The sequence below is a fragment of the Falco punctatus genome (genome assembly GCF_963210335.1).
Source record: "Falco punctatus genome assembly, chromosome: 7".
Classification (NCBI taxonomy): Eukaryota; Metazoa; Chordata; class Aves; order Falconiformes; family Falconidae; genus Falco; species Falco punctatus.
This window is the reverse complement of record NC_137587.1, coordinates 42,999,291-43,024,116: the sequence shown is the minus strand read 5'-3', so window position 1 is coordinate 43,024,116 and position 24,826 is coordinate 42,999,291. Positions and strand designations below refer to the sequence as shown.

The following is a 24,826-nucleotide window of genomic DNA, read 5'->3' as shown; positions in this document are numbered from 1 at the left end:
CTCTGATAGTATTAAATCCAAGAGGACCAGCAGAGCCCACCGGGCTGCCTGACAACTTTGGACAACTGAGGCAGCTGCTTAAAACCACATTTTGTCAGGTTGTTCCAGTTCACTACCCTGGTCCTGAGCACAAAGTTGGTGGAAATCACAAGCAGAAGCTAGCGTGTTCCAGACCTTTTGGGATTAAGAACACAGGAACAAGCATGAACCATCACATCAACTTTCCAGTAGCTGCAATATCCAGTGCTAGGAGCTATGTTGATGCTCTGGGCAAATCTGCATTAATATACCTCAAATCACCACCATACGCTTGTCGGAAAGTAAAGGTTTAAGACATGCCAGGTAGATAAACAAGCGCTCTGTTGTCACAGGCTACTTGAGTAAGACCGCCAGATCTCTCTCTAGATATCCCTTCGGTTCTTCAGCATATTTTCCTGACGTTTACCAGAAATGTGCCGTGTTTACCTCAGTTTTAAAATAGTGCATTTTAATCCGCATTTAAAAACCGCTACAACTGAAAACTAACACACAGCAGAACACCAATGACTGTAGAAGTGCTTGAAAAGTGATGAGTTACCCTCAGATGAGAACAGAAGTGCTGTTGTAAAAGTGAAGCTTTCTTTCCTACACCAGATCAAATGCAAAGACACCTTGAGACAGGGACTGCAAGACTATGCCAAGTGTCAGATCTTAAGGCGGCAACTTCTGCTTAACCATTCAGGGCTCACATGCTGCCATCAATTCAGATCTCATTCCTGATTAAGATCCGGCACACTTAGCACTACCTTGTCACAGCACAACCACCCACCTGATCTGTCCCAAATGTTAACTGAGCAAGAGAGCTTCTAAGGGCCCAGAGGAGGAGGTTACAGGTGAAACAAAACCTTGGGCGAGAAGTTTGGACCAATACTAATCTGGTGTCAGCCTTGCTATTTCTGGATTGCCAATAAACTCAGGCAAGCGGTGAGACCAGCCCAGCATCCTCCTCCCAAGCTGTGGTAGAATAGTGAAATAGGAGGGAATAGTGAAATGGGATCGTCTCAGTAAGGCTAATACTAAAATGATCATGATGCTCTTAACTCTGTCAAGTATAATAAAGGTGTTCAATGCTTTAAGAAGAGGTCATTGCCTAGACTATGCAGGTTTTTGGTTTAATTTCAACTGATAGTATTTTTCCTCTCACCATCACGCGTAAGATCCTGAATTTAAAAAACAAACTCATGGTATGGTCTTCCAGTTGTTTTTAGGAAAGAGACTGAGTAAAGAAACATGAAGTTTCAAACACTTCTGAATGTAAAAAGGGAATATCATCATTATATAAATCTGACTGTCTACAGAGACAGGATAGGAATCTATTCCCAAATTCTCTGCATTCACAGACAGGGTGCAACAGAGGCTTGTGTTAATAAAGGAGGCTCTCTTTAAGAACCCAGATGAACTCCTCCCATACTGCCTTAAAATTAAGTTGCAATTCAACACATGCAACAGAGAAATCACTTTGGCTCTTCCTTTTACATAGCTCCCATGATTAAAATTGTACTTTATAGGAATTCTTACACCCTGCCCTCTACCATTAGATAAATTAAGACATTTGGTGTCATAATTAGCGATAAGCCATAACAAAAAAGCATTAAATTCAGTTTAATTTGACTCTCAATAATAAATTTCAACAGAACTGAGAAGTCATGACAGTCTGCTTCTGACAATCAAGGACAGTAGCCTCTGACTTTTATCTCATATAAAACATTGAAAATAATTTTCTTACCGTGCTCCAATGACATCGAAGAGATGTTGCCAGCGATCATTGATCTTGTTGAGTTTATCATCTATTTCTGCAACCCGGTTCTTGCTGCTAGCCTTGATTAGCTGATCACCCATTTGTTTCAACTGAAGCTTATTTTCACTGAACAGGTTTATTTCTTCCATGCAATCCTGATAAATATACACAAATATTGCTTAACTCCTGGGCAAAACAAAACAAAACAACACAACACAACAAAACCAAAACAAAACTATTTGTTTCTTTTCCCAGGTGTGTGACAAAGTCAGGCATGGCTTGCAATGGCTGAGGTTTCTATACTAGCATGTAAAACTCTTTCACTTAACACAAAACAAAAAAAACTTAATAGGAAAGCACTCTCACAATGAAGCCACTATGAAAAAATAAGCAGCTTAAAGACTTGCAAGTGCCAGGAGTAAGTACCCCTAAACCCAGCAGTTTAAATTTTCTAATTTTGTCTCTGCTTTCCTCATTTAATGTGATTTTTCAATAGCTACCTCAAAAGAACCCAAATGCAAGTCTAGGACAGTTGTATTTTGCTGGTATTCTATCCAGAGGAGATCTGGGATTAGATATCGAGACCTTTAAGCCATGAGGACAAACACCGCAGCAAATAATGGTCCTATTTAAAACCAAGCTAATATAGAAAAATGAGAAAAGCACTAACTGCATGGACTACCAAGGAGAAGGGGCAGAATTAGGTTTTATTTTTGGTTGTGGTAACTTCTTGCTCACCTGGCATAAGACCTATCCCGTCCTTCAATCTCCTCTTTGCCCTCTGACTACCAGGTTCATGACTGCCAACATGGGTGGAGGTGGTGAGAGCCGTGCGACACTCCCAGGGCAGCACTGGTCCCCAGCAGGGAAAGCTCTGAGCACTCTGTATGTGCATGTGTGCCCCACAGCGCTAACAACCCAGCCCGCCCCCACCGCAACTCACATACATCACGCTCCATGCCTAAGTGCAGTCAGGTGGCATTTCTGTTTTGCATTATGCTCCAAGCCTGAACATCAAGAAGATGGTAAGAGCCGACGCTAGAAAAGCTCATCTTCTCACAAAGGCCCGTACGTGCTGGTTTTATATTACGTATCGCTTCCAAGAGGCCAGGAAAAAATGAGGCACAGTGTCTCTACAACAAGCTATCAGGCTGCAACTGAAGAAAAGTGGTGTTACCACTTACCTTCTGCAATTTGTCTATCATGTCTTCAATGCTGACATCTGCAGTCTGCAACACTTTGCTTTCCATTTGTACCAGCCAGGAGCACAGCTCCTTGTTCTTTTCATTGAACACAATCCAGGCATTGAGTCTGTCCTCAATCTCCTGCTTACGCAGAGACACCTACAGATAAGCACACAACATAACTGCTGGCAACAGCTTTCTCAGGAGGGAAACCAGCAGTTAAGAGCCTTCTGATTTCTGCATTTCATCATATTCCATTTTGCAGAAGCAATTATCAAATCTCTCTAGCTTTCTTTTCAAAGCCAGCAAGCAGATTGTTATTACATCTTATTTTGGATAGCAGGGCTAAAAAGTTGACTAGCAAACACCAGAGTCTCTCCCTTTGAAGAATTAAATGGAGTGACAGCTTTATAAATAATGAGCTTATACAACAATTTAAATATTACTCAGTGAACACCTGAAAATGCCAAACAAAGAAGGAATATAAAATATGTAATTACTACATACTGTTTAGTATGGTCTCATATATAAAAGAGAAATGACACCTAGGTAACTTCCTTATTTCCTGCAACTGTAAGGGAAACCTTGCAACTACTGACTGCAATTATTTTATCTCTATAAAAACCTCCCTCTTGTCTTTCTATTTGCTCACCAGTTCTTGGAGAACTTGAAAAAAATATCAAGCATCAAGAATCCATCCTTTTTATTGAAAACTACGGACTTTTCCCCTCAAAATTACATTTGTCACGACAGATAAACAAATTGTCTACATACAGAAAACAAGGTCTGATGCTGCCTGAACCAGCAAAAGCTACTATCACCGCTCAAAGATCTCAGAATGAAGCAGGGTCGCTCTTCTACTACTAGTACTTAGTTCTAGCCTAGGGGTCTTCGGTATTTGTATTCATTTATCTACTTCCATGGATTCCTGTACCAAGATACACGAGACAAAGGAAGTGAAAAATGGTCAAAGTTCTACTAAAACTAAACGAGACAAACTAACCCCTCACCTGACCCTCACCAATAAACCATGAAAAGACTAAGCATAACATTTTACTTCCCTTGGCTGTGAATGGCCACTCTAAGGATCATCCCATGGAAGGAAACATTCCCTTGTCACATATCACACGCACCTTATACAGCATATGACTCCTCAAAATTCCATCAGTGATTCTCCTAGACTAATCACTGCCGCTATTTTGTACCGCAGAGTGAAGGTTAAGTGTATAGTGTGGAAGCAAGACCAGCTCCATGTTAACACCAGGATCAAAACAGGAGGCATCAAGTGATCTCTGGCTATACTGCTTTTGTCCTTTAAATTCTGACTTTTTGTAAGGAGGGGATGGAGAGGTGAAAGTGATTTCTAAATCTTCAATGCTGATCTGAACAAAGGGATGAGGGCTGAGAGCACTGTCTTGGGACACAGGGAAACAATCACCAAAGTTCTCAACAGGAAGAAGTTCCTGGAGATCGCAGGGACCTCTGAAAGTCTCCCTAAGAGGGCCTCTGCTCTGGGAAGCTGCCCCCTACCCTCAGCCTCGGATTACACTAGCATTCATTAGAACTGGACACTCGCTGATATGAATAGTTAAATCTTTGACCTACATGTACCTTGCAAGGGCAGCTATGTAAACGCTAATCCCTTGAGTGCATCTGCTCCCTGTGTTTGTCTCTGCTCAGTCCAGCACAGGCATCTGGCTATCCCGCTCATATGGCTGTGACAGCTGCAGCCGCCTCTCGCTCTCAAAGGCTTTCACCTCCCTGTATCTATCTATACTGCAGATTTTTCTTCACACAATACATCCTGACTCCTCTGATTTGCTAGCCAAAACAAAGCAGTCATGCTAGCAGCAGAACCGATGAAGTCTGCTCTCCTACCCTTGTGTCCAGTGCTGAGCATCAGTGCAGGCTCTCCTGAGGCTCATTAGAGCTGCGTAAACATTTCTGTATATCCCTCCACTGCAGCACTAAATAGATTCCTCCCACTACAGACTTCTGTGTGCCTAACAGTGTCACATTAATGTCACCCCTTTCTTCTTTCCCAGACAGACTGAACTAAACATTGCTCCCTCAGGAAATTAAAATGGCAATTTGGAATAAAATCTGAACTTGAATTACTGCAAGAAATTACTACGTGCATAGACTGTAGTGGGGTACCTACAAAAGACAGCTTAATTTTCAGGGCTGCTCACCACAGTTGAAACAGCAGCCATCAGCAGTTTGCTAAAAAAGGTAAACCAACAAAGTTCTCTCACGTATAGGCTTAACTAGACATTTCCATTAGGAAAATGGTTCTGGTATTTTGATTTTAAAATAATTGCCTGTATTTCTCAGGAGGGGGGAGGGTGTCTCTGGAACTATTTTCAGAGTTTAGAAACAATAAAAAACACTGGTTGCAGATTAACCATCCAGTTTAAGGCAAAGATACTAAATTATTCTCTCCCATTGCAACACAAAAAATGAACCCAAATAACTTATTTCATCACACCAGTGTGTGAAATAGGCATAGCTGTTCATTGCTCTGGCAATATTCCTACCAAGATTGCTTTACCTTTGCCTGAGTAAGGGTTAGACACGAAATACTAACTTGCTTCCATACTTCTTTACAGACTGTAAAATAAAAGCCATTGACTTGTGAGGAAAGAGAACCAAGGGTTTGGCTTGCTGGCATGTGGAGCCATCCAGAGTAACTTAAAGACCCCGAAGTATTTGACTTCTTCCAATCCTGTTAACGAGGTAAAGTAAGCACGCATTCAAACTGCATAATAACCTAATGAATCAAGTTCATGTGACTTTGCTGGTAACCGTTCCCCAGCAATTTTACGAGCAGCACTGAATTAAGTGTCATAGAGCAACAAGCCACAAAGAATGCAGACGTTTCACAGTATTTTACTGCTACAGGAAAGACAAGTAAATTCTTAATGTGTTTAAGCCCATAGAGTCAGCATTTAAACACATTTAAGTTTCCTTTATAAACTTTCCTGGCATTTTTTTAAACATCAGACTGGAAAGACCTCCCCCTTCCCTCCCCTGCCTTATGCCCTCGGGCAGTTCCCGTGTTTATGCCCCGCCTTGGGCAACCCCGAACAAAGCCACCTATTTCAGCGAACAGCTGCATTTGAGCTCTGTGCCATTCAGGCACTCACAAAGGGGTTAAAACAACAACAACAAAATATCTCAGCAGTGAAACAAAGGGCAAACTTCAGCCCCGGCCAGCTACAGCAGGAGCGGCCCCATCCCCCCCCAGGACTGCAAAAGGGAGCCAGCCCCGAGGGAACCCCGCTGCTCCCCCGCTCCCCAGCAATCCTGCCCGCAGCGCCAGAGCTTACCCGCAAGCAGAGCTCTTCCCACTGCCGGTGCAGGCGCTCCGCTTGCTCCCGGAGCACCTTCATGTCCTCGGTGAAGAAGCAGTAACCCACGTACACCTTGGTGCGCAGCAGATCCTTCATGTTTGGGGTGCAGTCTGCCAGCGACTGCTCCAGCTCCTGCATGGAAAGGCGGCCAGCTCTAGCCTTGGCACTAAGCTCCTCCGGGTTCCCAACCTGCTCGTTAATCCCCTGCCCGGCCGGTGGGGGAGGGAGAGGAGGGAGCGCGGCCGCCTGCAGCGCCCTGCGGCGGGGCTGGATGGGGTCGCCCCGTATGCGGCTCAGAGCCCGACTGCGAGCCCACTGGAGAGCTGCTACTGGTCATTAACTGGTGCAGCAGCAGCCCCTGCTGCATCCCACAGTGCAGGAACGCCGCCTGACCCCCTGCAGCTCCCCACGCTCCAGGGCAGCCCCCGGGGTTCCACATCCAGGAAGAGGCATGCCCACTACTTTGGGTTTTCTTTTATTATTGTTATTATTATTATTTTGGCCAAGTTGCCTTCCACCTGCATTTGTCCCAATTTCAGGTTATTTATTTAAATGCTAAAAAATTGAAATTGGTTCCCTTCTCTAATGAATGATTCCACAGGCACTTCATCAGATCAGTCAGAAACATGGAGCTTCTAACTGCTCATTCACAGAAGCACACGCTCTCTTCGGCTTTGTTCCCCTGACTCCCCTTCCTCTTTTTAACAAGGTTATGCATTTTCCTAAACAGGGTTAAAATTGTCACCTAAAAAGCAGAGCACTGCATGCAGCTGGGACACGTGCCAATCTACATAGGAGGTACTAGGTCCCATTTTGCAAGGCAGTTGCTGCGAGGTGTCACCAACTCCTCAAACAAAAAAAGCTCTTAGAGAGGATCAAATTTGTCTCATTTTATAGGGAAAAAACCGTGTTTGTACCAGAAGTGTGCTAGGTCCAAGCCCTGTGAGCATCTTCACAGGTCTTTTGATCCAGTCACTTATCTAAATCATAAAAAAATAATAATAAAAAAATCTGATCTGCTTTTAACACTGGAGGCAAATAGTCTGTACAGGTATGCGCACATGCATTTATCTGTCTTAATACCAGTCAAATCCCTGCATTAATGGAGCTAATGATGAAATTTCATGGGACTTCGCTAGCCTTGTGTAAGGTCCAGGCCTGAGAGAAAAACAGCTTTATTGCACAGAAGAGTTGAAAGTCAGGGAGAAGAAAGGAGATCCCTTCTCCCCCATTCCATTTTGGTCCTTTATTTTATTATTCTGTGACACCCAAAAGCAGCAACTGTACTGGCACTGTGACTGATGCCTCTGCAGCTGAATTTCTCTCACTGGAGAAAGAGGCAGGAGCTGTGTGCTGCCATCTCAGAAATAATTCAGGGCTACAGCAAGACTGCTTGCCATGGGAAAGGCAGCCAGCACTCACAAAGAAGATTTCAGACAGTTCATAATGAGTTCAAAGCCCTGACTTGTTAATAAGCTTATTTGTTCCCACCACATAGGTCAACAATTCACTTCATAAAAGGATGATGAAAGACTGACCAGTGCAGACCAAATGTCTCCTATCCCTTGGAAATGCTTTCCTTGGCATTTAATTTGCACAGTGCAATATGGGCTGCAAGGGATTCTGCCACTCCCTTACTCTTAATTTTCCTCCTCTTTAATTATTCTCAGATCCCACAGGTATGCATGGTGCTTTGCAGACTTACAAAGTCTCTCGCCTGAGAAGCTCCCTGTCCAAAATGGACTGGAAAGCAAAAAGGGAGATGCAGCCATTAGGACAGCAGCCAACTGAGCCAAGAGCAGGGAGTTTTTGCCCTTTTGTTTGAGGAACTGCTGTTTTTATAAATTCAGACTGTGGAAAGGGAACAGAAACAGGGAAAAAATACCAAACACTACTACTACTCTTGTAATCATCTTTGTCAGCTAGACTTTGCAGATTGACAGCTATCACGATGGTATAAAGGAGAGAAATTCAGCATCACTGAAGAGCAGGTAAGAGGGAAAATTCTTTTCACAGGGAGCAGGTTTTGTGCAAAGATTACATCTATTGAGGTACAAGATGACTGTTCAATACCTTAATGTGTTCCTTGGCTTTGTAGAGCTCTTCATGTTCAACCGGAAGCAGATCTTCGCTTTTCTCCTTTAGCTCCTGCACCCTGCTTTCTAATTCCTTGGTTCGCTTTTCAAAGAGCTCCAAATTCTGCTCAAGAAGACCCAAGAAAATTATAAAAGGTAAAGAGACTTTATCATAACATATTGAATCATATGGATATGTTACAAAATAGCCTTTTCAACCCAGTGAAGTAAAAAGTCATGCGCTTTGGTAATTTGAATTTTCTTTTTGATACACAGTGCCACCCACAAGAATTTGGTGCACTGATTTACAGAACTTGAACCCTGTCTTGTATTTAAGGTTTATCTTACAGAACATTTCTGCTCATTTTGTTTTGTCCAACCTGAGAGGCTTTAGGCATCGGTTTTGGGCTGTGGATTTTATCAATGACAGTATTCAATTTTAAGACATACCTATGTGCTGTCTAGCCATGAAAGCAAATTCATTGCTCTTAAGGAAATAAATTTGACTTACCCTTCTGTCTAGGGGTGCAATGACAGGAGGAGCAACAAGTCATGCCAACTCCCTCTGAGCTAAATTTTAGCTCAGACCCCACACCCCAAAGCTGGAGAGAGCTCCAGGTCATGAGAGGCGTGAGAACAATCAGAGTGGGAACATCCATTACAGCAACAAATGGATGTTGAGAATCAGAGGACCACAGTTTTAGCTTCCCACAAGCCCCGATGGCACATGACAGGCAATTTCCTCAGAGCCCCTCTGCAGTGAGCAGCAGCTCAGTATTTGCCTTGTTGCTACAGAGCCCAGCCCTGGGGACTGCAGGGCAGGGAATCTCTTGAGACCCAACACCAGAGATGGATGTGCCACTCCTCCCTAGCAAGGGCATCATCTACCTGTATGATGTAGATGAATGCCATCTTGTTTTTCTCCAGCAGGGCCTGAACATTCCCCCAACTCTGCTGTAACTGGCTGAGCTCCTCCTGGAGAACACTGCTGGTCTCGGGATCCGTGACAGTGCGCAGCTTCTCCCCGACATCAATGGTTAAAGAGTACATGGCTTGCCACCTCTGAAGAATCACTGCCTTAATCTTAAAAACAAAACAAAACAAAACAAAAAAAAGTTTCTAAGCTGTTCTTAGCAAGCTTTAGAAGGTGCATTCCTGGCATTTCACTTGGGAAAAAGTGAAGACTCACAAAGAATGTTTCAAGGCACTAGTCTGTTCCCATTCATGAAGGAGTAAATTAATAATCTTCTCCTATCTGCTTTTTTAATTTTAGAAAAATCAGAATCAGATTCTTCAGAATAAAAAACCAGTTTAAGTTCTGTTAACGCCTCTAACAGAGATAATAGCTCTGTTAATCGTGACATACTCAAGTGAAGTAAGCCATCAATAACAATTTGCCTACAACACAAATTGGTCTATAACACAAGCAGATATGATCATTGTTTCCTTCTGTAAAACAGCAGCAGGAGGGAAGGGCAATTTGGAGTAGAAGGGGGTTGCTTTCTGGCTTTTCTCACGGAGGAAAAGCATGAGCGCTAAATTGTAAAATCTGCTGAAAATCATCTTTACACAGCAGGTAAAAATAAAGATGAAATAAATAGGGCAAGTGCCAAATAGAATACTGGTAATGTGTTAATCATCAACATTAGGTCTGTGGGAACACAATAAACTGTGGATCACGCAAATAGGGTTCAATAATATAGTTTTCAAAGGTTTTAGATTGCCATAAGCAACCATCAAGTTCATGGCTTGTTTTTACTTTCTTATAAAACAAAGAGCTCCATAATTACATGGAAAACCAAAACAGCCAAAATTAACAAAGAAAAACATTTTTTTGTACTGCCCTGAAGAATTGCCCAGGTCTGCGCCTGGTGGCTCCAAGGACAGACCCCCTTGCAAGTGCTTTGTCCTCTGCTCCTGACACCTCCTGCCCATCCCTGCACCCACCCCGCCATGGGGCCTGCCTTGCCACATATGTCCTGCTTTCTTCAGGCAAACTGCAAGGCCGGCATTCAGCAGCCATGTCAGTTAGATGCACACAGTTCCAGAGGCTACATGCTGAGCAGTGGTTTTGCCTAATCTCCCTGGCACCCTGCATTCCCCTGTTCATATCAGTAATATTTTTTTAAGTACACAATATAACAATGTTGATCAGGAAGTCTCCTACTATAAGAAGCCTTTCACAACATTACTGTTTTCTCATCTGTGCTCAGCTTTAACAAGAACTATCAGCAATTGTTTTTCCCCCCAAAGCACATGATTTTAAAGCTTTTTACCTTACTAGGCAGAAGTTGTTACAGTCTGAGAAAAAACCACAGATTTTAGATTTATGAGAAATAAATACGGTACCTTGCAATCATGAATTAGATTTCTAACATGGTGAGGGCTGTAGCGGCCCTGGCTCTTCAGCGCTGCTAAGAAGTTGTTCATATCATCAAGGAATCTGCCGAGGCTCTGCTGGGAACTCCTGAAGAGCTGCCACTGGCTCACAAGTCCATCGATATCTTTCTTCCTCTGCAGAACCGTCTGGGTAAGGTTCTGCCACTGCTCTTTCAGCAACAGGAGCTTGGAAATGAACTCTCTTCTGAAAATGACAAGTGTTGAGTGTTCAGGTATTTTGACCTCAAGGCTGCATTTTACAACAATTGTGATGGATTTCCATTCACAACACTGTATTTCAATTACAATCCTCAACTATGTAAAAGCTCTATGGAGCCCTAAGCTCAACTCTGCTCTCTGTATTTTGTCTTTTAAGCAAGCCAAAAAACCTTTTACATGACACAAGAAGGGACAATGCAAGTCGTTCTTGCTATCATTGTATAGCAACATATATAGTACAGTAATCACAGAAACAATGTGCACTAAACATGTCTCTGAAGAACAAGAAGGTCAATGCAAGTGAGACAAGGTCTCTGATTATGCTGCAAAACTGATCTGTGCTTTCACCTGTCCGTAAGTGGGAGTTCAGCCATCGCTGCACCTTACAGCAGTGCGACCTGACTGCAAAGTGAAAAGGCTGTGTAGTTATTGAACCCATTCAAGATTTTTTTGGTCTCTTTACAGCATGGTTAGATGGTCCAGCAGATCTAGCTGGAGTAATTAAGACTACAGTCCATCTATTAATTCTGCTCCTCTGCAGGAAGCCATGGCCTCCAGACTAACTCTTAGACAAACACCTGTGTTTCTGGAGCTAGCTTCAACACAAAAATCCAGCAGCTTTGCTCAGTTCAGCCCTACTTTCCTTGGCAGCTTTAAGTGAAGCTATGGACTTCATATCGAAGTGGCTGAGGGGAGCACACATGCTGTCCTGCCAGCTCTCTGGAAGCAGCAAGCTCTGGCAGAGAGGGGTAATACATTCACAGCAGAAATGCCTGAGGCAGTTGAACCTCCGCTCACAAATATTACTTTCTGCTTCTCACCCTACATTAATTAAAAGTATGAGATCACACATAAAAACAGGTTTAGCTGTCATATGTTTTGGGTTGTGTGGACAGTGACTCAATGCCCTGTCACATGTGCCAGGGGCAATGCTGATAGTCTCACACCTCTGCACTTTTGAAAATAGTAGAGAAATCTAGGAAGAGGGAAAGGATCCTTCATATGCAGTATCCTCATCACCCTCTGTAAGAAGGTAGCTTCTCAACAACAGGTAAGAGTTTCAGCAACTGCAGGGTAGCATTAGACAAGAAAGCCTCCTGTTCAGGAGGAATTATTTTTGTTAGTAACATGAAGTTACTATCTAAAATGCAGTCTGGCCAGGGCACCTGTGTTTCTTTCTCACTGGACCTCCTCACACTTCTGCAAAATGGGCCAGGAGATTATTTAAAGAGTGAACCTAGTCAAGAATTTGAGTTTATGTCCTCATGACAGCAAGGATTCAATACCAACTTCATGAAAGAGAGCATATTCACCGAATTACCAGGACCTTAGGGAGAAAAATGGATTACCTTTTTTCTGCCTCTTCAGATGCCAAGGAGTGTAGAACTTTTGCTATGATAGAACTAAATATCTGCTGATTTAAGGAAATCTCAGTTTGCAGCATCTGAAAATACCATGAGAAAAACAGATTTAATTATTCACTGAACCACCTTTGCTTCTGCTCCTCTAGAGTGACAGCATTTATTTAATTTTAAAAGCTGAAGCTCTATTATTTTCAAGTGCTAGTGTCAAACACATCCTAAAAGATTCCACTCTTTTTGGATGCCAGGGGGAATTTGCACATATGTGATAGGAGAACCCATCAGAAGCTGTATCTTACAGGTAATCTAAAGCCTACAGTTTGCTGGACTCATTCGTGAGAAATGCAATCTAGACAGAAACCCATAGAAAAGGTCTAAAAAAGCTACATGTAAGCATGAATTTACTCTGTCACAATGAGCAAAAGTTTGTTCTATAAATAATTCCACTGCAATGAATAAAATTATTTAGAGATGTCTAAGAGAAAGATGCGAAAGAGAGAAAGGAACTTTCTCTGGACCCAAATGAATATCACTAACACGCAGAGACTTAACACCCCATGCAATTAGCTGCAGTATTTTGGCTAGGGTGAAGCTGTGGTCTACCGTGGCAGCACAAAGCTCACCCCAGCGGTTCACGATGTTTAGCATTTACCACATGATTTTTTTTTCTTTATTTTGTTTGTTTTTCCATCCTCCTGCCACTAGGATAAAGTCTGTGGATAGACACAGAATTGCATCCACATGCTACTGCTAGCATGCAGTGTACCTTCTGCTCTGAATGGATACTGTCATACGCACGAAGCGCTAGCTCTCTATAACAAGTAGCAAGTGTTCGCAAAAATGCCAGTGAAACAGAATTCCACCAAAACCTAACGTTGGTCAAAACGGAGATACGCTGCGAAAATATTTTGATTTAAATGCAGTGCTTCCAAAAACTGGTAGAGTTCCTGCCAATTCGCCAGCAAACTGCCTAGCTAGTCGCCATAAGCTTCAGGGCTCTGGGAAAGGCAGATAGAAAAGTAACCCCAGGCTTGGAAAAATCTAGGACTTCTATGACCCAACATTTGAGGATGCACTCCTAAAGGTCTGATCCCTGCAAAAAGGGATCCATCCGTTTTGGAAAACTATTTTCACATTTCAGAGTTTTCCCTTGAATAAGTACAAGACCACATTCCAAGAGTGAAATGCTCGGCAAAACTCTGCCCATACCTAATTTCCAAAGGCTGAGCATTTTCTAGTGATTTCCCCCCACCTTCACCATTCAAGAAGATGCTTCCATTTTTTAGTTAGCTTTACCTCATATACTCTCTGTTGCTCTTTCAGTTCTTCAAACCGTTCTGGAATATTTGTTTTTAAGGCATCTCTCATTTTTTCTAGGAATTTCATCCAATTTTCACATTTCTGGAAGATTTTCTTTTCATCATCATTAATTCCTTCACGCTTACTGTAAAACAAAAGAAATAATCAGAAACTATTGTGTTGGTGGTGGTTTTTCTGGATCTGTTTGCATACAGCCTAACACGGTGGTTAGTAATACGAACATAGTAGGGGTTTGCTTGGTACTTTGCTACCTTTTTCACCTATGAACATTCAGATTTTTGCTTCAAGTGACTTGGAATACAAATAGCCACTGAATAATCAAGTAAATTGAAACGGCAGGAATTCAGCTTGGAAAACCCCGGAGAAAGCTGAGAAAAGACTGCAAGACTTCCCATGCTTTAATTTGGTCTTACTTTCCTCACAGGAAAGAAAATGGTTAGTAGCGATTTTTTGTTTGCCTTTCAGACCTCCAGTGTTCCAGAGCAGCGGCTCTTTTCTGACTCCACAGCCGAGTCAGGCTCTGCATTTTCTTCAGGGTGAAGTCACTGAGTGGCAGCTTAACGCTTGTTTCATTCAAACTCTTTACATTTGGAGAAAGCGCAGCAAGCTCCAGTGTGTGATTCTGGAAGTAAAAGAATAAATTAATTGCAAAAAATACTGCCTTTCTTTCATTTCAAAGAAATATAAAGCCTATTCTCCTCTGTAGGAAGTGTCAGAACTTTATGCATCTGAAATGCTAACCTCAAAAGTCCCAACATTTCTGTGTTAACTTCTTTGAAGTTAGGAAACAAAAAAGCCCCAGTTCTCTTACACATGGTCCACTTCTCCAACAGTACTGAGCAGATACTCAAGAGCTGGTACTTGCACATTTACTTTGTACCCTACCCGGAGGGCCACATGGTAGGCTCCAGAACAAAACTGGGGAAAAAAAACTCCCCAAAACCCCAAATCTATGTGATTTTTCTCCCCTCCATGCAGGCATTTGGCCTGCAAAGCATCTCTAGAGTTTTTACAAACTGAAATCATTGCTTTCGATGTTTTGGATGAAGTTATAGTTACTCGGATGGAAATGCTAGAACTATGATACTGAGGACACGAAGAGTTTCTTGAAGGAGGCAACAGCTGGCATCCTATGGACACTTAAATCCTGAGCAGTATCTTTTGGTATTTGGGAATCCAAACATACCAGGAGCAACTCTGAGCTGTCTGTTTCTCCCCATATACGGAGACCTTCGAAGGCATCGGTGCAATTCTTGACACAACCCTCCAGTGTTTCAAGGCACTCGTTGAAATCCTCCAGTTGTGAAAGACTGAACTAGGGTGAATATTGCATATTTACATTAATTATGATTTAATACACATATTAGTACACATCAAGGAGCAATAAGCAGTATCATCAATAAAACAGACATCAAATCCAAATTCCAATGTATAACTCACACAATGAACTTTTTCTGGTTTTGCACTGGGTAAGGGGAAAATTTAAGCAAAGCAGAAAGCAAGAAACAGTCTCTAAATTCTGAGATTCGTAACTATGTGGAATAGGGGCATCTGCGATCCCTTTTTGTAGCTTTGGGCTGTTTGATTTATTGTTAGATTGGAAAATCAAAACTTAACTTATCAGAAGGAAGAAACTTGTGAAAATGAGCTTCCTTTGAGCTATGTACAGAGCCTGCTGCCATGTGCCTACAGCCACAGCTGTAGAACTTATACGAGCTCTGTGGAGATAAATAACTAGAGCTGGAGTTCAACTTTTTTATTCACTTGCTTGGTTTCTTTGGGTCAGAAAAGCACTGGGAAAGCTGCTTCTTTCTCGCAAGAATTAAGAACACTGAAACAGCAACATTTTTATAAGGAACAAATGATGAAAATTGGTACAGGGAAAGAGACAGTTGTGTGGTAATACTACAGGATTACACTAGAGAAAATGTCTACCTAGAAGTGACATTTTTCATGGAGTAAGAAGTTCACAGGGAATAAGAGAAATCTGTTATCTTCACAAAGATATCTGGCTTACAGCCATTGAAATACAGGTAGATGGAGTCATAAATAAAGTTGGCTGAAAATTCTTGATGAACTTGGATTTTCTTTAGAATGATTCCTTGAAACCAGACTTTTTCACGGAACAGACTAGTTTTGCATCAGTAACTGTACAGCAGTACATTTGATTGGAAGTTATCTCAGGAATACCTGCACAGAGGGGCAGGCAATCCCACAGCACTCTTGTGAGCAGAGCATCACACGGGGAAACCTCTGTGCAAGTCCCTCCCTGTTCTGCCTGAATGGGGATGTGAATCTGGTCTTCAAAATGACATCAAATGACCACAGTTTCCTGTTGGGTTTGAGGTATGCTGTATGCACTCTTATCAAAGCAAACTGAGGCACTTAGGTTTTTTTTCCAAGGCAGAGCTGAGAAAGTTTACAACTTACTTCAACGTTCATAGAATAAAAATACATTTCCTAAACTGTAATCATCTGAGGGTCCAGTACTGCTTGACTGTACTAGGGCCACTTACAAAGGCTTGTTAGAACAACACAAGCAGATAAGAAGGGTGAAATCCTTCCTTCATCTGTCCCTCTAGCTTCCTGTATTATTTCTTCACATAGTTGACCATACTGCCAAGTTTTATTTTATTGAAATTTCATTTCAGTTCAAGATGAAGAAGGTAGTTCACACAGGGCTCTAAGTGAAGAAGTTACCTCACACTGACAGCTAATTTAATAATAAAAAAAAATTACCTCAAATTCATTTAACTTCCTCTGCAACATCTTTTCCAAATAGTGTGCTCTCTGGAGCGGCTCACACTTCTCCAGCAGAATGGTTTCTGCAGTTGTCCCAGACGTCTGTTTTATCTTATCAGCCTTGAAAGAAATCTCTGCATGGAATACTTGGATGTTTTGAACACGACGCTGTAAATTCTGATGAGGGAAGGGGAAAGAAAAAAAAGTCAGCAAATGAATCAGACCATCACTCATGTGCCACTTTCATTTGGTATCTTTTGTTGCTGTAACTAAGCACTTCTTGTTGATCTGCTCCGGGAGCCAAATTCAGCTATGGTGAAAGCTTCAGTCTTTTACTCTGAGGATAATAGGACCTGCATCCATTGACTGGTGCTGGAAGAGGCAGAATTCAAAGTTCAACAGAACACCAGTGACTTCAGGCAGTGGAATACTAGTGCTACAGAAGACATTAGGGAGAGAAATCAGAAAATCTCTACAGAATGGATGTACACCAGCAGATGGAGAAACTAGCCCATGCTGCAGATGAGAAATGCTACTACGTTACCAGCATACCAGTACTTTGGATCCCTTAGTGACTAAGGACTTCGTTTTTAGTTTTATTTGTTCCCTTTTACTACAGAAAGGATGATATGCAATTAAGCTCTAAAGGCAGTACAAGAACAAAGGGAGTAATTTTAGACTCCTTCAAGGTACTTTTTTTTCTTCTTTTTGACCTGGACAACTGTAGTTTACTTTTAGCCATGAAAACCCCAGGAATCTGCCACTGTATATTGCCTTTTCTGTGAGTAACAAAGACTTCCGATTGCCAGCAAAGAGCAAGTGTGTTTCCCTAAAAACCAAAATGGCTCTTAGCTCCTGACCCCTGTCTTTGGTATGGATCATACTGCAAACTGCCACTTCAGCCATTTCGTAAATATCCCATTTTGATTTCTTACTCTTTATACAGGACTTTATTTTTATTTATTCTTGTGACAGTGGTCCATAAACCCACCATCTTTCCTAACGTATAGTAGAGGAAAAGATTAGAGAGATTAAAATACGGTTTTGTAATGCACATGTATCTTTAAAGACATGTAACATATGCTATTATCACCGATCCCCATTCTTCTAACTCACTACTTACAAAAAAACCACCATAAATTCCATGTGTCCTACTCACACATACCAGGACAGGATCTACACTGCTATTGGCACTATAGTAGTCACGCCTTGCTTAGTAGGTGCAAAACTCTTCCCAAAATTTCCAGAAAATGTGATGCCTTTTTGCTGACATATTCATGAATTTATGTCATGGTCATTAACAGGTGAGAATAAACTGAAAATGTTTTGGTCTAAATTTTGCTGCTGTCAGTTGTTTCTGACATAGGAAAAAATAAATGAGGTTTTTTTTTCACATAGTGTAAAGTTTCTTGATTGGCCACATGCAAAATGGGGTGCTTTGGACTTCTTCCAATACGTGGCTAGAGGTTCAAAAAGCATGATGAATCACTGCTCTGTCCTGAAATAAGTATTATTATATACTTCGCTGCAGTCTGAAGAAAATGTCAGAACCTAATGACAGCTTTGCTACCTGACAGAGTCAAATGCACCCTGTGGTGGTCTCAGCATGAGATCTCATTTGCCTAAAGTCAGAAGTATTTAGAATAATCTAATGAGCTTAGAAATCTGTGAACTTACCAGACCAGGCCAAAAAAAAGTAGCAAACCCAAATAAAACAAATCTGAAGAATTCAGAAGACCTCAAGATGTTCCTGTGTTCTGGAAAATTAGTCTTTTCCCTCGGCTGTTGTTCTAGTAGACATTCTCTCTCCTCCCAAACAGTGTCCCATAAAGTAAACAATTTTTGGTTTAAGGATTCCTTCCAACACAGGCCTGATTCTTTGCATAGAGCAGAAAGGGGCAGGGATGGAGTGAGATTGCTCCCTTTTGCTCTCTTCTCATCCTGTGCTGACTCTAGTTTGGTTTGGTCTCAGGATCTGGCCAAAGTATTTAAAGGAAGTACAAAGGTGCCTGTTAATGGAAAAAACCCACAGGTTTTGTTTTCCACTGACTGGTTTTGGGGGAGGAGAGGGGAAGAAGGTGTTCTTTTGATTTGTTTCTCAAAAATAAATCCTGGTTTTTACCAGGCAGCAGAAACATAGTCATGTACCCTTATATCCTGTATCCTCTGATGCAGAGTTTCTATCATGTTATCCTCAGGCATGTGAGCATCCAAGAGCTGATTGTACTGTTCTTCGTGCTGTTGTAACTTGGCTGCTGCCTCAGTGCATGAAGTATTCAAGGGCTCCAAAAGCTGCATGGTTGCTTGTGCTGCCCGCAGTTGATCTGTGATGTCTTCATTTACTGAGTTCCACCTGCCGACATATGAAAGGATAAGAGCATTTTCCTAGCAGATTCTCCGCCAGAATATGATTTGGTGTAGAATTCCTGTGGGAGTTTCTTTGCGTTCATACCCATGTTACTGAAAGCCTGCTGACACAGCACCATTTTGCGCTCTGTGATCCATCACTTAAAAGGTAGTATCAGCTACTCCTCACACAGGTACTCTTTGATGGGTGAGTCGTATTAATATAGAGTTAAAAATCTGACAGACCATTAAGTCCTGCCTCAGCCACCTTTTTTTTTTTTTTTTTGATACTGGTAACTGGGGGTCTTTTTCATAACCTTACCTAGTGTGTGCCTCCATGCACTTCTGTTCCATAATCTCTGCAAAGGAGGGAGAGCAGTTCTTCTTCAGGTTACTTGCAGCAGCCTGGAGCTTGGCCCAGCTCTCTTCACTGCTCTCTGATTCATCTTGAAGGGACTGCAAAATGGATTATTGCAATTAGTTGTGGAGACGAATGACCTAAGCATAGCTGCCCCATAGACTGGTAGAGTTAGGGTAACAGTAATGCGACACGTTTGCAGCACACACTAAAATGTGTGTGAAAATAACGCCTGATCTGAAAAATCAGAGAAGTTAAAAGAGAGGTGAAATGGTCCAAGTTCAAAACAATCATATAGGAGGCCTATTTTAAACTGAGGTCATTTATTTGCTCTTAAACAAACAGCTCATTTAACAAACCCACAGCTTTGAACTGATTAAATTAATTCACTAGAAACCAAAAATGTTTTTCTTTTAAGCTATGTTTCAGGGAAATTTCTACTGGCAGTAAAGTTGGCTTGACAGCTCCTGTCCCTGGCTGCGTGTTCCCCCTCCTGATACAGGCAATTGCAGAATCTGCCATGGATTGTATCTGTGACCTGATCCAGATTAAAAATAAAGCAGGTGATGGAAAAAAGGAGGTAAGAAGGTGCCCAGTTACTTCCATTTATTATGTGTCCCTAAGCGAGGGTGGAAAGTGCTTATGCAGGCTTTGCTGCCGAGAGACGTGTACCTGGCATTCACAGCCTCAGTCTGTCCTGTACCACTTCTGATACAACTTGAAAATAAACCAAATCAGGCCTTAATTACAACTGAAACAGGGAGTGTTTACACAGCCTTTCCAGATTTGTTTAAAGCCAGGGAAGGGGATTTTAGCCATATCTGTAAAACATTCAGAACCAGGGCCAGCCTGACTGCCTGCTCCAGATGCCCCGCTCAGACGCTGTAATAGCCAAGCAGAGCAGCAGGCTGATCCAGGGCACTTACGCCTGGTGTTTATGCCCAGCCTCACTCAGAGGCTGCGCAGGGAACTCCAGCTCTCTGGAGGGTGACTGAACAGTTCACTTTGCACTAGAGCAACTGGAAATGCCAGGCTCAGGGGTCCCCCTGCTCTGCCCCAGGGCTGCTGCACCCATGCAACCCAAGCCACAACTTCTAGGAAGGGGAATCCTGGGTCCTGGTCCTTGACTCCAGTGCTGTTTATACATGGAAAGATGCTTTATCGCAAATAGCACTTTAATGCAAAATGTGTCAGTGGTCACTGGCACAGTGGCTGGGACACAGTACCCCAAGGGCAACATTCAAACCACAGATCTAGAGACGTGGTCCCTTTGCCAATTTTCTCCCAGGTCCCCTCCATTTTTACGCTGAGTCCCAGCACTGATGCACAGGCATCTCCTTCCAGGTTATGCTACAGCCTTATGGCAGGGCATTTCCCTGAGAATCACAAGTGAAGGGGTAAATTTCCTTTCAACCAACAAGCCAAGAACCAACGTCTTTCACCTGAATGGTGAGTAACCTTTAGGCAAACACACGCAATGATGGCATTAGGTTTTTCTTTGCCAGCTGCATTTTCAGCTAGACTTCCTGCTGGTCCACATGGATTAGAGACGGACTGAGTAGACATCAGCATAAGGGATGGTGGTATAGTGCACATGTCCATCTCGACTCCGCAGGGCAACGGAGCATGAGGACCTGGTGCCTCATATGGGGATGCCTTCCAGCACGTGCAGAAGACTAAAATGTCAAGGCATCTTTGCAATCCAAAGTGGAGGCTCTGCTAGCCCACAGTAAGGCACACATGGTAGCAGCTGACCTGTACGTCTCTCTTGAACCTTGGTACCTAAATCACACCAAAGTTGATCTTATGCACTAAAGAAAGTAAGAAGCCTCAAAATAGTCCTCAGTGCCTGTGGATGTTAAAACTAAATAAAAATATTCCACTGACTTCAGTGGCACTATTAATAAAGCGGAAGTTGTTCAGATAAATGTTTCTGTCTTTTTTCAGTGGAGTTGGTTTGTTTGTTTGTTTGTTTAAGGGCACAAAAGGAAGTAGAGAAATAAGACAACATCGGTAGATTTACCTGGAGAGTGTTGACCTGTTTTTCCAAAGCTTCCAAAGATGCCACAGAAGGTTTGCAGTGGTTTATGCAGTACAAATATCTTGTTGTCATCAAGCTGACTTCTGCATAAGCTTCGTCATATACTCTCCACTGCTCCAGTATTGACTGCATTGAGGTCTTTAACTGTGCAACCTGCAAACAAATCACTTTTGTTACTATTTCTTGGGCAGTCCTGACATGGAAAACCACCTTCAAATTGACTCAAAAATCTAAGCTCAATGCTTACTCCATGAGGATCCAACAAGAATTTCACAAGTTGGAGTATTTTCCTACTTGGTAAGGAATTGTGCAGGCTTCAAACCAAGCAGTAAACAGTATTTAGAGTGAAGTATACGAGTTTGCTGGAAATAAAAATTTAATCAGAGTTCAAGGTAACACTATTCTGCCAGCCACAACACCCCAAAATGTAAAAAGTACTGAGATAACGAACTGCTTATTCCTTCCTGCCAAAATCAATCTGAAGTGGGAGAAAGTTGAGAGCCTTAATCTTCTTAGGAAGCAGATAGTTTGATCCAGAGATCAAGTTCCCTTTTAAAGAAAATTTAAACAGAAATTGTATGGAAGATGATGCTACTATAATACTCTGGAGAGTTTTCATCCCTCTTATGGCACTGTGCTCTAATAATGCAAGCCCACCTGAATCGCAGCCTACGAAACTCAGGGTTCTGATCTAAAATTAAATTATGGATATCCTCTTTGTTTTCTATGTCTCTTTGATTATTACAGTCATTTAATCTATATGGAGGCAAGCATAGTTTCCATTTGCCATGTACTCCTAGACACTGCAAACACAAACGCATAGTCCTCCTTCAGTGCTATTTGTCATTTTTATCCTTCTGTATCAGGTAAGTACATGTCCTGGGTTAGACAAAACATTCACGTAGTTCAACATCTATTTTCAGTCATGGCAGTACCTGATGCTTTGAGAAAGGCATGAAAACCAGGCAAAGAAACAAGCATGTCTCTATGGGACCAGGCAAACCCAGATGCCAGATTTCAGTTCTGACTGCATCCACACAATGAAAGATGGAAACTCCTACACCATAGTTCACCCTCAATAGACTGCATAGATCATTGTATCCATGTGTTCCAGGCACACATGGGTTGATGGATTAATCACCCCTATTCTCATTTGAATCACGGTAGAAGTGGGAGGAATCTCTAATTGCTTTTTGTGGCCTGCAGCTAATTACTGCCCACACAAGGAAGAAGGAAAGACATCGTCCATATGAAATGTCTCTGGGACATGGACTCACAGTCTTGAGGTCAACCTATGGACATTACAATCATGGTATCACATCTCCTTAGACCTATATTTGAAGTCACAGCCTGGCTCTGCTGAGAGGTCACCTGTGGGAAGAAAGCTGCACTTGGTGTTTCATTGGACATGCAGACAACTAGGCTGTAAGAACATTCTGCAGTTTATAAGTTTGATAAAATAGTCACAAAAATAAAGTAATAAAAATACTAAAATTAATGTGACCCATAATGACTGTAAGAAGAAAAAAGCACTAGGCTGTCAATCCTGCCAATTTCTATCCCCAGCTCTACAGCAGAAGGATAATCTTTCATCTTGTACACAAACAAAAATTTATCTGCTTTCTTGGTAAGAAACAGCCACATGATTTCTGTTGAAAGCCAAAAGAAGCAGCAGCAGACACATCCTGGATCGACACCTCATGTGGAAGAGTTCAAGCAAAAGGGTTCAGGTTTCACAAAATTCTGAGGAACAAAAGTAAGGCATTTATAATAGAAAGTGTAAGGGAATCTTTAAATACAATCACTGCATCATGTATAATCCTCTAAAGCATATTGTTATTTATATCACAAATTTAAATCTATGAAGGTACTCATTATTGTATCTTCTGTGCCAGTCAGTTACATCTAGATAAAAAATATTAGTTCCAAGTATAAACATAATATAGCAATAAATACAAACTGCTGGGGTGTCAATTTGCATGGGAAACCATCTGCCAGACTCTCCTTGAAGCAACTGGGAACTACAGAGGATTTGAAGATGGCAAAAGCCATCCAGGTGTGTGGACAAAAGAGTAATTGGGAGATGGAAAAGCTGCAGTGAGAATGGGGCAGGAGAAGGCAGCTTCCACGAGAATACTACAGGGGATAAGGACCAGGGTATGAAGAGAAGCAGACTGAGTAAGAGGGTTTCAGGTTTCCATTTTCAACTGGACAAAAAAATAGCAGTTCTGTTTCTTTTCTTGAACTGTATGTAGATGAGGGTCTATCCCTCCTCCCCTGTATTCAGCCCACTTGGAGATCAGACTTATTGTAAAAACTTAAAAGGAAGTTCTTAAGAAGGTTAAGATGAAAGAATACTTTGCATCTTTTCTGTACCAGCTCCTGCCATCCCATGAAGAAGATCGATAACACTGGTCGTAATGATATGTAGAGGCAGAAATCTGAACGCAAACAAAGCTTTTACCTGGCTTACAACGCCGTCCACCATTTTGCACAGCTCAGCTATCCTGAGAGATGGAGATTCTGGGCTTTGTTCTACACTACCATTCAAAGCCAAACTCTGTTTGAGCTCATCAAGAGTTTTGGATTTAATTGTGAGTTGGTTTTCTAGCTCCTAAATGAAAAAAAAAAACAACAAAACAGATAAAGAACATCTTTCAATGAGACCATAGAAAAAACCTTCTGTGTGACTAGCTTAGGTAAACATTCTTTCTGTAAAACCAGTTCTGTGTAATTCTTCAGCCATGCAACACCACCACCACCATTTCAACTCTGATAGAGAACAACTGCTTTACAGGAATTCAGAATGACAGTAGCTGCTTTAAACAGTCTCTTGCAGGTAGAGCTAGAATCCGCCCATTTAGCATCAGCGTGAGCACTGGACATCGTGCTTGGGAAGGAAATTGTTAGGAGCTAATTCCTCAGCCACCATGCAGGCTTCTCTGTACCTCTCCAGATTCAAAAAAGTTTTTCCCTTAATGCAGCTGAACTTCTCCTTGGGCAGGTTAGCATTTTGGGTCCTCCTCTGCTCCAGCAGACAGAGGTAATATAGGAACTGGTTTTGCAATATGAGAGTTCCTGACATCCTAACAACTTCTAGAAAGTTATTTTCAGCTTGTCCTCTTAGTCAGAGGCTTTCTCCCATGGGAGAAACACCACTGAAATAAGTGGAAATGCCTGGGCGAATAACACTCCCCCAACACAACCAGCAAGACTGGAAGCTAGGCTTGACATGCTGGGGAAAGCTCAGCAATAAGTTCTTCCCAACATGAATAAATACCCATACACACAATGGGCCATTACATTTTCCTATAATACTATGCTTATAAGCCATGACCTTTGTTCTCTCCCACTGGCTGTCTCCAAAAAATTTTCGAATTTGGACCTCATTTTTATTGAGCAAATCCATTTTAATGAAACCATTTAGCCACCTGCAGCCCAGCACTGTACCTCACTGTGAGCAGGTCAGTGTTTTAGTCAAAGATATCCTGTGTCTTTCTTAGGGTCTGGCCCCTCAATAACGTTTCAGCGTGCTTCAGAGAGACAGGTAATTCAGTGTGTAAGAGAGCACTCTAGGCAATAAAAGCAGCCTACTACAAGACAGAGACATGTAACCATGGCAATGAAAGAACAAATATACCATGTTAAAAAATAGAGATGGAACACTGTAC

At 42.0% G+C, this 24,826-nt stretch overlaps 1 protein-coding gene across 2 annotated transcripts in view; it reads right to left on the bottom strand.

The window, feature by feature from the left end:
• SYNE2 (spectrin repeat containing nuclear envelope protein 2) overlaps window positions 1-24,826 on the bottom strand; it is a 189,300-nt gene that overhangs the window by 29,418 nt on the left and 135,056 nt on the right. For both annotated transcript variants that reach the window (XM_080395851.1, XM_080395850.1), the window contains exons 82-96: window positions 23,620-23,769; window positions 21,138-21,308; window positions 19,079-19,212; window positions 18,559-18,763; window positions 16,408-16,587; window positions 14,855-14,983; window positions 14,136-14,290; window positions 13,645-13,792; window positions 12,337-12,431; window positions 10,739-10,973; window positions 9,278-9,472; window positions 8,388-8,513; window positions 6,291-6,446; window positions 2,962-3,120; window positions 1,766-1,932 (exon numbers count right to left, since the gene is read on the bottom strand). In XM_080395851.1, the coding sequence (XP_080251977.1) occupies window positions 1,766-1,932; window positions 2,962-3,120; window positions 6,291-6,446; window positions 8,388-8,513; window positions 9,278-9,472; window positions 10,739-10,973; window positions 12,337-12,431; window positions 13,645-13,792; window positions 14,136-14,290; window positions 14,855-14,983; window positions 16,408-16,587; window positions 18,559-18,763; window positions 19,079-19,212; window positions 21,138-21,308; window positions 23,620-23,769 (2,405 nt within the window). The remainder of the gene's footprint in view (window positions 1-1,765; window positions 1,933-2,961; window positions 3,121-6,290; window positions 6,447-8,387; window positions 8,514-9,277; window positions 9,473-10,738; window positions 10,974-12,336; window positions 12,432-13,644; window positions 13,793-14,135; window positions 14,291-14,854; window positions 14,984-16,407; window positions 16,588-18,558; window positions 18,764-19,078; window positions 19,213-21,137; window positions 21,309-23,619; window positions 23,770-24,826) is intronic.